General features: G+C 28.7%; 1 protein-coding gene across 1 annotated transcript in view; it reads left to right on the top strand.

Moving 5' to 3' along the window:
• dysc (whirlin protein dyschronic) overlaps positions 1 to 12,415 on the top strand; it is a 94,142-nt gene that overhangs the window by 76,248 nt on the left and 5,479 nt on the right. Inside the window, exons 8-10 of the mRNA XM_088204584.1 lie at positions 1,704 to 1,896; positions 5,397 to 5,501; positions 6,158 to 6,244. Of these exons, the coding sequence (XP_088060710.1) occupies positions 1,704 to 1,896; positions 5,397 to 5,501; positions 6,158 to 6,244 (385 nt within the window). The remainder of the gene's footprint in view (positions 1 to 1,703; positions 1,897 to 5,396; positions 5,502 to 6,157; positions 6,245 to 12,415) is intronic.

Below are 12,415 nucleotides of genomic sequence, written 5' to 3'. Positions count from 1 at the left end.
CATAAAATATCCATATCTCATCTCTAGTTATCTTATGATCGAGAAAAGGTGATCAGCTTCAAGATCCAGAATCTCTTTGGATATGCGGATACGCGCTGACTAGTTTTCTTCGCTCAATTCTTGTGGAACCAGACCATATTACCTCCAAGTCTTCCCAATCTTCATAATGTGTTAATGCACTGTTGATTGAGACTTGTTTAGTTTATTGGACATCTGATGGCTAGCTTAAGTAGGGTTTGCTTCAATGTCTGCAGACGTCTATCTTTGTTGGTCTTCCACATGCATGACTATAATTGATATAATGAATCACATACCACTTCACAAATGTTTAGTGGTCATAGTTTTTTGTATAAATTATTGATTTAATAAAAATTTAAATTTTTATTTTAAATATTTAAATGTGAAGTCCATATGTGCATTAATACAGATATAATAGGACGGAATAGCGTAGTCTGTAACGTCCCAGGCAGCAGCACTCAAATTTTTATTTATAAGAAATGCGCTAATATTAAAAAATCGGTCCCAGCTGAAGTGACATCTATTGGTTATAAATTATATTATGCATAATAATTTATAATTATTAATATAGATGTCACAGATTCCCAGACTTTCAGTCTGGTGGTTGGTACTTACTTGTAGGTATTCATTATATCCGTTGTAACGCATTGGGCTTTATGCCTGTCAGATTACGACGCAAGATTTAATAAGAAAAAATAAAATACGTACATAAGTATCAACGACCAAAACACGATTGACTGTTAAAATTTGAATTAAAAAAAACCCATTTATTTCGGGATTATCTAATATATGTACTAATATAACATTTTGTAGGGTTTCCTACAGTAAAATGGATTTATAATAACTTGGTATTTTATATACGTTAGATTATCATGTTATATGTAACGCAATAGTGATTATATAAATTGTAGTAATATTAAGTCATTTTTACCCTAAAAGAAGTTAGATAATTTACACTTAAAGCCATCTATATTGAGTAATGAATTGTGTATGTATCACTGCTCGTTTACTTTGATGTATCTCTATTAGAATAGAAATAGAATGTCGACATTTTTTGAAACGAGAACGAACGGGAATTTCCTTTGATAATTCCTTTACAGCTGTAATCAAAATTTAAATAATATTTTAATTCTGAATCATTGATCCATTTTATTATTCTACATTTTCATTTCATAATATTTTTTATATTAAAAACGATGTGAAAAATGTAATTACATTGGAATATAAAAATTAAGGATGCGGTAATTAAACTACCACATATGTGACGTAAATATTTTTTTGGAACAATTTGTAAAGAGGAATGATCTTAAAATTGAAAAATAATAAAAAATGCTAAAACCCTTATCTCGTATTAAATATTTGTTGAGATCTTTTATAATTTCATGCCGTTACATTAAATTTACACCGAATTTTTTTGCCTTTGAACCTTAACATTTTTTATCGTCATTCTTCTTCTTAAATTGCCCTTAACAAGCCCTAAGTAGTCGGTTGTTTATTTTGCACGCATACATTTGTATAATATATATTTACGGAAATTTTAAACTGCACCTTATATACATTTGCGTATTTAAAATGGATTTTAGGCGTCGGAAGATAGATTTTTCTGGGTATATATTTTTTATTGACTTGTGCTGTAACTATAGGTATGGATATAGACAGTATGATGGTAATTGGTGTGATCGAAGGAGCAGATCAGGGTCGTGCAGGATGCCGAGAAGATCGCCGGCGGCGCAGATGGTCGAGGAGAAGGCGAGGTCCCTCCTATTAAACAGCGAATTTCCCACCCTCATGTACTACATGGACGAGTACAACGGTAGGCAGATGACGGTCGAAGCCTTCGTCACTGTCCTGCTGGAGCTGCTCAACACGCCTGAAAAGGTAAAATCGGTTAAATATTACTAGATCGGTTTGCTAGATATGAAGCCAGATAATTAAAGGCAGCCTATTTCCATTTTAATGTGTCGGGAATGTGTGGCGTCGAGAATGTAAAGAATCGTTTAATAGAATAAATTAAATTTGTGTCAAAAATATCAGGAATTATTAAATTAATATAACATGATAATATACAAGCACTGATGTGGACCTTTGCGATTGAATTTTTGTATATGTTTGACCATTTGATTATCAGGACTTCTACACACATATATAAAATAACTTCCCTTAAATATAAAATACACTTGACGCACTCACCTTTACGAGTATGTAATTAGAGATTCTAAATAAAAAAACAGCATATTTATAAGCTTATTCATATTCACATCATGATTTTTATATATAATCAGACGTTGTGTCATCTTTTTTGTTTATTGTAAATGTAGAATATCAATTTAATGTCTTTATGATTAATTTATCTGCAATCAAAATGCAACTTTTAATATATAATATATGCGCAATAATAGTAGGAATAGCGTAGTCTGAAAGGTCTAGCCTGGTAACCCAGGGTCCCACAGGATCAAGCCACATTTATTTATAAAAATGCGCTATTATTAAAACCGAAAACAAAAAGAAATGTATTAATTATAAATTAAAATTATAATAAACACTATATTTTAAAATTAATTATATAGATGTCATTGATTTCCAGACTTTCAGTCTGATAGTTAATACTTACTACTAGATATTTATTATATCTAGTAGTAAGTATTAACTACTACTAGATATTTATTATATCTAGTGGTACAGATTTATCCCGCTGCTACGCGTTGGGCTCACTAAAATATATATATATATCATTTTTATGATTGTTTAAAATTAACAATGCTACGTTGTATATACTGAATATGTAAATAATAATAAATAATTTCATTTTGTTAAGCTGAGTTTTTACGATAAAAATTATTACAAAGTTGATATTAGTTAAAAAAAATTACACAAAAATTTATTAACTTATTTAAATGTAAAATTTCCCACCGAAAGATAGTTTATAAATATTAGGCTCTATGATTTCACCGTTTCTTTGAAATTTGATAAGTTGTTTAATTCTTTACAAATATATCCATAAAAAGTTTCAGTGGGCTCTAGTAAACCAGCAACGCTGTTTTTGTCAGCGTCGTTTCACAGCCACTAAACTCTTATGTATGTGAAAGACAATTCTAAAACTCAGGTCGATGTATTTTTTATCGACTTTGAAAAAGTGTTTGATAAAGTTTGCCATAAACTATTTTTTTGGAAGCTAAGCAACTTCGGGATTTCGAACGATATTTTTAGTTATTTCTCAAGTTACTTAAGTAGCCGCTTTGGTATGTGAGTACCGCAGGGATATAGTTTGGATCCTCTGCTCTTTCGTCTCTTTATAAATGAGATATTATTCTTTCATTAATATATTTGTTATGTGCTGATAATGCACAAGCGCTCGAGATAGCACCCCTTACACAAAACGTCCAGCTTCTAAACAAGTTTGCCAGATACAATAATGTTTTCAGCGAAAGTTTGGAAGATCACGAACAATTTATGTGGGATGGTGCACATATTTTTTGGGTGTGCGTCGTCATTATTTTTTTAAAACTTTATTAGTATAACTAAAATTATGGTTATAAATTATGTGTATTCATATAATACTGAAATTTACATTTCGTAAAAAATCATTCGCAATTTACAAAAAAAAAATACTTTTTCTACTTTATTATCCATAATTATAATCTACTATAAAAATATTGCTTTAAATAAATTTAATACATGAGCCGTTCATTTTGAAATTGGGGCAAGTCCATATTATGTTATTGTTGGATAATTTATGATTTGCGTTTGAACTTATTTAAAAATATTAGTAGGACTTATTTTATATTGTTTACGGTCTTTTTAATAAAAATTTCATATGCAATAATTATATTCGCGTTATTTAAACAAAAAACATGTTTTTGATAGGTCCCAATGGACTTACCTCTCTTTAAAAATAAATAATTTTATGAAAATGTTGGTTCTCTGTTTACAAGAGTTTAATTGTAATAAGAAAAAAATAGTATAAATATTTTTTTACTTTTCTATTTTATTTCAATACTTCTTTCTTCGAATAGATTTGTTTTTTCTTTAATATTGCGTGACATTTTAATTTCCATATTAAGCGAATCACAATTTTGGCACGTGTCAAAGTGCAAATTAAATTCTTTGGTAAATATATTCCCATAATTTTTTTCCTTTACATAATTTGTGTTATTTTCTTTATATTTATCAGCGTATAAACTGTACATTTTTATTATATTCAATTCAAAGTTTAAATTATTTCTATTTGGATTGTGAGACCTTTTATAATGGCTTTCTGATTAAGGAAAACTCTCAATGTGTTCCTTCACGCGCTTTACTTTTTCCTCATCAATTTTCCTTCCATTCTACCAAGAAAATCTTCTCCAAAATTTTGTTGCATTTAGAGCACGGTTTCCTCTTCCTTTAGATATAATACATGTGTGCTTTTTTGGTATCTAAATAATATTTAAAACTGCAGGTTCTTTGTGTTCACCTGTAATTTCTCGGTCGCATTCTTCTCTTAGTACACCTCTGTGTAAAACCATCAGTCTGTAAGACTTCAAAAAACTATGGAAACTAGCTAACATAGCATGCTTATCAATTTTTATTTATTTTTTTTATTTTAATTGGACTTCACTTTTTTTAATATCAACAAGCAATAAATATCATTGAGCAAAATAAATTACTGGTAAAATATTTACAATGTTATTTATAGATATGATTGTAAAATGATTAAAAACAGAAATTTAAAAATAAATTATAATTAACATTAGCCCCAATTTTTTTTTTACAAAATGGATTTGCACTACTTTCAAAATCAACGGCTCATATAGTATATATCATGATTATAATGCAATTTAAAATATCAAGGTTACAGTGCATTAATTTTTGCCAATAAATATTAAAAACAAATAATTAAATAATATATATATATATATAAATGTATTTTATATATAAATAAGTTGCAATACTTATTTCTGATAACTAGTGATATCTGCTGAATGTATGAATAATTATGGCATGTATTTTTTCAAATGATATTAACTTAGAGTATATCTGATTTCTCTATATATTATATAATATACACATAGTGTGCTTCAGATAGATATCTTAAGGTTTTATCGTCAGGTTTTACAAAATATATCATACTTAAAAACGTTATTAAAACTGAACTGGTCAAACTAAATAGAGAAACTAATTATCATGCAAATTATATATATGTGTATATTTTGGGGACAATCTGTTTATATAGTTTAATTATTATATATAATACGAGTGCGTCAAGAAGGTATATACCGCACGGACCCAAATATTTAATTAAAAATTGATGGAACGACTTTCGGAGCTTAATTAGTAAAGAATCTGTTTTTATACCCCTCATTAATCATCAACGAATTTACGTCTGCGTTTGATTTCAGTACACTCTAATGACTGAACTAAGAGAGATAATCGCTCTGGAGGACAGGACCAGGTTCGACGAGTTAGTTTATAGGCGAGACACACCCCTAGACCACCACATACGGGTAAGTTTATTTTTGAGCGACATTATCGAACGATTTTTGGATTAATTCACAAAAGAACTAGGAACGTATTATGCCTCTAACAATTACGTGGCAACAGGTGTAAATATATCATAATTCTAAATAGATTTGATTCGCTTTGCATTTATTATTACAATAAAATTTATTCTGCTTCTATTTTATATAAAACATCGATATAAATGAATGGCATGCTATTTTCATTCGAGCAAAATTAAAAACACTTATCACATCGATGAAGATTACGAAGTAGAAACATAGTAAGCTATATGAGTCTTTTATGGCCAAATTTCTTATTTTTCTAAATTTTTATATTTAAAATATTATAAAGCTTAAGTAGAAGTATATTTTTTAATACATATCACTATTCAATTTTCTATATTTCATGATAAAAGATGAAATTCACGCGGCCTAGGCGTTATGATCTTTATTATTATATAATTGCTTCGGAAGTTATCAAATTTACGCAATCGTTGCGAGTGATTTGATGAGCTCCGTTCTAGAAATTTGCAAAATTGACTATTGTATTTTTTTATACTTATTAGTAGCCTTCGACATTCGCGTTCTGGATCGTATGCGCTTACTTTTTTTCTCTCCTTTATGTTTGTGTTCTTCACACTGATTAACTGGCTACACAACAGAGAAAAGGTGGCCTGGAGAACAATCACCATCTTCATCATCATCATCATATGATGATGTCATCAACAATGCATGATTTGCAGTCATCGGTGAGTTATCACGAACCATAGTCAAAGACACACACGATTGAAAAAATATATAATACAACAACACTTCCTCTATACTTTTATTTACTTATTTACGAAACTTATTTGAGTAACTGCATTTCTTACAGCAAAGCTTGAAATTTTCACTTATGTATATTTTTAGAATCGATAAAATTTTCAAAGTAATCGCTAAAGACTCTCCCTTAAACCGCAAAACGTTTTTTTATATATATATATTATATATCACCGAACCATTTTTTTTATTTTTGACAAATTATTTTAGTATTTTACACCCTCACCAAGATTTTTTGAGCATAAAATGAAAGTAATAAAATTATTTTACGTGCGAAAATTTTAATAGGCGTACGTTACAAGAATTCGGTTACGGAATGACGGAATCCAACAGAAAAGGGCGGCACGTCGATTTTATGTAATACGTGTTTTTTTAAATAAAATACCTTTTGCAAAAACAAACATTCGCCAATGTCATTACGGATTATGAAAACAAGTTTGCGAAAACTGCGGCGCCATCGCTGATCCAATACACAGGGATGAGTAAAAATTATTTTGTGTTTTTCTTTTTATTTTTTGGTCCACCATTTCGAGATCGTAAATAACGATTTCGCATTGCGATCGTAAATTACGCGATACGACCGCTAAACGTTGCTCTTTATCTTTTTATTACTTTCATTTGGGAATATTAAATATTTTTATTGTATCTGAATAAAAATATTTAACTAGCACAGTATGGCATCGATTCGATCGGATCGAACTTATATTTCTTATATGCGTATTTTTATAAATCATAATATAGATCTTAAGCTGAAGCTAAAAGTAATGTAATATACACAAACAATGTACTTGCGGAATAAGCTTCATATATAATTGTACAATCAATTTAAACATTCTTTTGCTACAAAGATACGATAACCTGATCTATAATATGCAATTTATGCGCTGTTTCTTAGCATGTACAGATTTGGTTAATTAGATCCGATTTTTTAAATATTTGATTTTAGCAAAATTCAGGGTCTTTCATTTTTCCCTCCGACAAAATACTATATTTGTATTATTGCTTATGATCGATTATGATGTACATGTATTAAATATTAAACTGTATTAAAAAATACTTGAAATTTTGCCAATAAAATTGAAAAAAAAATCGGTTATAACATAAAAAACTGTATATGCTATGGAAAAATTAATCTGCGAATAATTTTACATATAAATCAAGTTATCATATGTTTGTAGTAAAAAGCTTGTTTTACAGTAATATTTTATCGCTATTTTATTATATTTAAATTATCATATTTTACATGCATATTTTATCTTATATTATTATAACGTAAATAAAGCGGTATAAAAGTTATTTTCCGATTGAACATTTGTTCTACGCAATTTAATACTAAAGGGATCGGAAAATGTCTTTTTACCCATATGTATAAGAACGGCGAAGCTTTTCCTCTGCTCTATTTAACATTTATACTGCAATATTGAATTATCACATTTTCATCACACTATGCACAATATAATAAACTTTTTTATCTTTACAAACATTTGACTTTGATATGTATATATAATACGAGACATTTTTCATTCGTGCAAAAAAGGAAAAATACTTTTTTTATTATATATTATTATATTTCATGCATAAACTATTTTTCTTTACAAATAAGCACGCGCAACTTTTAGAAGTCCAAATTTTAGCATTACTTGATATTTATTATTATTGAGCATGTAAAACTCGTGATAATAGATTTTTTCCTCAAAATCGACCTACACGTAGATTGATAAATAATGTGGTAATCTTTTGATCTTTTTAATTTAGATGTAGCATCATCGAGGTAAATGTTTTAAATAATAATAAAAATAGATTTCGACTTCAAAATTTAGAACCGCTTCAAATGCTACTCATATTGTATTTGATCTATTTATTGAGAGAAAAGTATTTTTGCTAGATTTATCGTATTTTGAATTAGAAGCGTCTATTGCATATTTTTTAAATTTATATTTTTCTTGGGATTTGTAAGGTTACAATACCTTATGTTGGTCGGTTTTGATTTTTTTGTTGCGATTTATCCCCGGAGGAGCAGGAAGGGGAGGCAGACATTGACATGGGAGTCGGAGGGGCCCCAGAGGGCAGATCCCCCAGCGAGGACTCCGGCCTCGGCCTGCCGGCTCAAGATCATGCCACCAGGTGAGGTCCGCCTACCTGGACACCAATTAAGACACTATACAAGCACGCACATTATTTACGATAAACACTGTGCATTCGCTAAAGTCTATGGAAATTAGATGGGTCAAAGTCAAAGAGAGGATTTTAAAATGCCTGTTCACTACATGCTTTCTATATAATTTCTTGAATATATTTACGTAATTTGATTCAACGTACAGTATCAAAAGAACGAATTCTATTCTACTTTCAATATTATTTTGTGAGATAAACTAATTTATTTTAAAGACCCTTATCTGATAAGAAACCAGAAGTATCCGAATATTATTAGCAACTATACGACTTGAGATAAATATTAATTTTTAATCAATATTAGCGAATGCACTCTGTATATCTGCAGGACATCTAAACAACGAAGCAACTAAATTAACGTAGGTAAAGAAGACACCTGCTTTTAACTAAAGTTGTTTTCCTCTAAAACCGTCAGATGTCCTGTATGTATAGTTGAATATAAAAGTTTCACTTAAATAATAACGCATCACTTTTATAGCACAAGAGTGGTTTTATTATTTTTAAAAACAAAAATTGGGTAAAATACAGTTGAAATATTATATTTCAAAAACTGCATTGTGGTCGCTTTAATGTTTGTTCTACTGTGCGGTACATTAAATTTGTCACAGTGAAACGCAAAAATGCGACAGTTTATTGTTGCTATTACTTTGCGTACTTTATATTGTATATTTATTAATTTTTTAAGAGCTTTAAAAATTCATAAACATGAAAGCTTAATAATTTAAAAATTAGGCAACACTTTTTAATGATTGAAAAACCATCGTTGGGTGATAGAATTTATGAATTTATACATAATCGAAATTTTGTGAGCGTAAAATGGATAATATGTTGATGAACTAATATATTTTTGTTACTTAAAAGAAAGATAAATAGTTATACGCTTAGTAGTGTTTATTATCCATGTTACATATTTAATACATTTAAATTTAAATTAGGGCTTAAGATGTATTTTTTTCTGTATAAAGTCCAGAACCTATATCTTAGCCTAAAATAAATGGAATATTTTTTGTGTAAAATTCTCTTTTTTAACATTTAAACATTTTAAATTTTATTTTGTCTCGATCTATGTTTTAGTGGTGTTTTTTTTATATACAAGGCAACGTGATTTTTATTAACACTTGCTATTTTAACAACTAGTCAGCGTCAAAAGGATTCAGTTGTCTCTAAAGTGGGTTGAATTCTGGATTCTGGTTTTCGAGCTGGACTAAGATTGGCGTGAAGAGAGAAGCGGTTGGTTTCTTAATCTTAACCGGCTATTAATAGTCGGCGGCTTTTCTAGGTTCGAGCACGTTCAAACCCTTGTGTGTTCAAGTTACAAAGCTCAAGTGGAAGTTCTTGATGTGTTCTCAGAAGGAAGTCTTAAACAGTAGTGGTGAATTTGGGCGCTGTGTATATGTTATTATACACATAGCCAGCCTAAGGTAGGTTTAGTGCTCACCTAATAATTTCTGTCATGGTGTAATTTGAGCCCGGTTTCCTAATGTAATTTTATGACCGTTGCACTAGAGTTTAATCAGGTTGCAACCTTTCATCAGGAGTTTTGGAACGGCCGTTAAATATCTAGAACAAAAGTCAGACCTGTTGTTATATATTCTAAAGTTCTTTCTTTTGTACGTAAGTTTGGAATGGCTATTGTGGTGCTTTAAGTGTAATCCGTATATTGTCACGTACGGTCTGCATTAGTCGGTATGAAATATGGACCTTAGTATTTTTAAAGCTGGTTAATGGATTTATGACGCTCTTAACGTGCAAGAGATATTTTATTACGGTCGGTGCGTCAATTTCAATAAAGGTTTTTTAAAATGTTCTGAATTGGATTTACTGACTTTCAGTTGTTTCTTTTAAATAACATAGCTCGTATAACAATAAAAAAATGTTTATCAAGTATGCAAGTTAAGTCAAATTATTTTGCAAAATATTAATTTAGGTTCTTAATCGACAAATTATTTAATAAAGCGAAAATTAAAAATTGAAAAAAAGTCAAATCAAAATTTAATATATTATTTAAATAAATATAATTTTTTTAAGTATATTGAAATTTCTCCGCGGATCACCAAAATTCTTTAGTGAACCATCAGTAATGTTGTTAATGACTCTGTTTTAATTGACCTATATACATGATCAATGACAGTAGCTCATTTTCGTGACTATGTTGATAAATATTATTACGAGCTGACTCGATAAATTTGGATAAATAATTTTCGTATACGGAAATAAATTTTTTCATGATTTCTTAAATCCTTATCATGCGTAGATTTATCTTATGGTGCACAAAAATAGGTGCAAAATTCAGCAAGTAATAAATTTTGAAATACTCAAATTACATTCTCTCTAATTTCTTATAAATACAATTTAGGTCTTTTGAAAAAAGTTGAAAAAAATATTTCCATATTTTCATAATATTTAGCCCTCCTTGAATGGAGATAAAAAAAATTCGCTTGTACTTAAGCGGAAGTTTTAGCTACCCATTGGAATAATAAAACAAAGCAGTTGTGTACTTTTTATGTTTATTATTCATTCTAAATTAATTGATTATTGCAGTAATAATAAACCACCTTTTTTTTTAAAAGTGTACAGAATTTTTGTATATAAGCATAAAAGTTTCCTTCTTTTCGTTTCCCTTGTATAATAACTTTTCCAAGCGAGCCAAGCGTATTAATAATATAGTATTATCAACAGATATTGATCAAAAAGCACGACAAAGTGTGTGTGAGCTTGTGTTTTACTTGCATATTAAAGCTACACAATACAATATTTCTTTTATATATAGCCATTCATGAAAGCGAAATTATAAAAATAGATAGAAGGTGGTTCACGGAAAATGTTTCTTCAAAGTTCCACAAACTGTTCTTGAACAATAACTATTATTTAATCTACGTAATATTGAATGTGTAGCTTCAACTGTATTATGTGTTTAACGTTCTTTGAAACGGTTAACATTGTGTTGCTAAAATTCTTTTTATGACATACGGGCATACTGTCACGATATGTCTGTTAAGACTGTCATAATACTGTCTATATGGAAAGGCGTTAATTTGGGATAATTCGGTTTTCAGACATTTTTTTACCATTTAAATGTTTATATTATTATTCATATTACAATAAAAATTATTAAAATCATAACCGAGTACCACGAAATTATAAATTATTATAATTAAAATACACATGCATATTTAAATCGAAACTATATATTTTATCAATATTTAAGTACATATTAACATTTCATTTTGTATCTGATTTAGGTTGTTTGTATCACTTAGTGTGTACTTATTCATGAAAGACAAATACTACCTATTCTTGTTTTCACGAATTTCTGCAGTTAGGTTGACGTCTTAATAAATAACTTTTTCAGCTGTTAATGTAAATTTTTTACACAGCTTTCTGATAAGCACAACTTTTTAATCAAATACCTGATCGTTTCTCAGCAGTTTGATGACTTCATTGTGGTCTATCTTTTTTTAAATTAAATTTGTAAGTACATCTATTTCTTTAGAACTATTATATAATCTAGCTATTTTTAAGAATATTATATGTTGGTTTTACTTTTATTATCAATTTTTTTATTTAAAAAAAAAAATACGAAATTTGTAGTACATAGTAAATGTAATGATTTTTATTATTTTAATTTAATTTTATTTCATATATGATATTCTCTATAAGCTAAATTAGCTCATATTATATTATATGAATGAAATAGGTCGATTTTAATCAATCATACAATATTCATCCGTGAGATTTAATAGAACCTAATCTGTAATGATCGATGATAATTATAATTATATACTAATCATTAATTCGAATCTCACAAACAGAATATATAATTAAAAAAACACTGCCATATGGCATTTGAACACAAATGTTTCAAATAATAGTCACCGACTATTGAATCAACAACGACACAGAATCTTGTCTGTTTTTATACAAGGGTG

This window comes from Plectrocnemia conspersa, unplaced genomic scaffold, assembly GCF_051122295.1.
Source record: "Plectrocnemia conspersa isolate PC_06_02 unplaced genomic scaffold, ASM5112229v1 ptg000014l, whole genome shotgun sequence".
In the NCBI taxonomy this organism is placed as follows: domain Eukaryota; kingdom Metazoa; phylum Arthropoda; class Insecta; order Trichoptera; family Polycentropodidae; genus Plectrocnemia; species Plectrocnemia conspersa.
The sequence above is the reverse complement of the archived record's forward strand: the minus strand, read 5'-3'. Positions and strand labels throughout refer to the sequence as shown.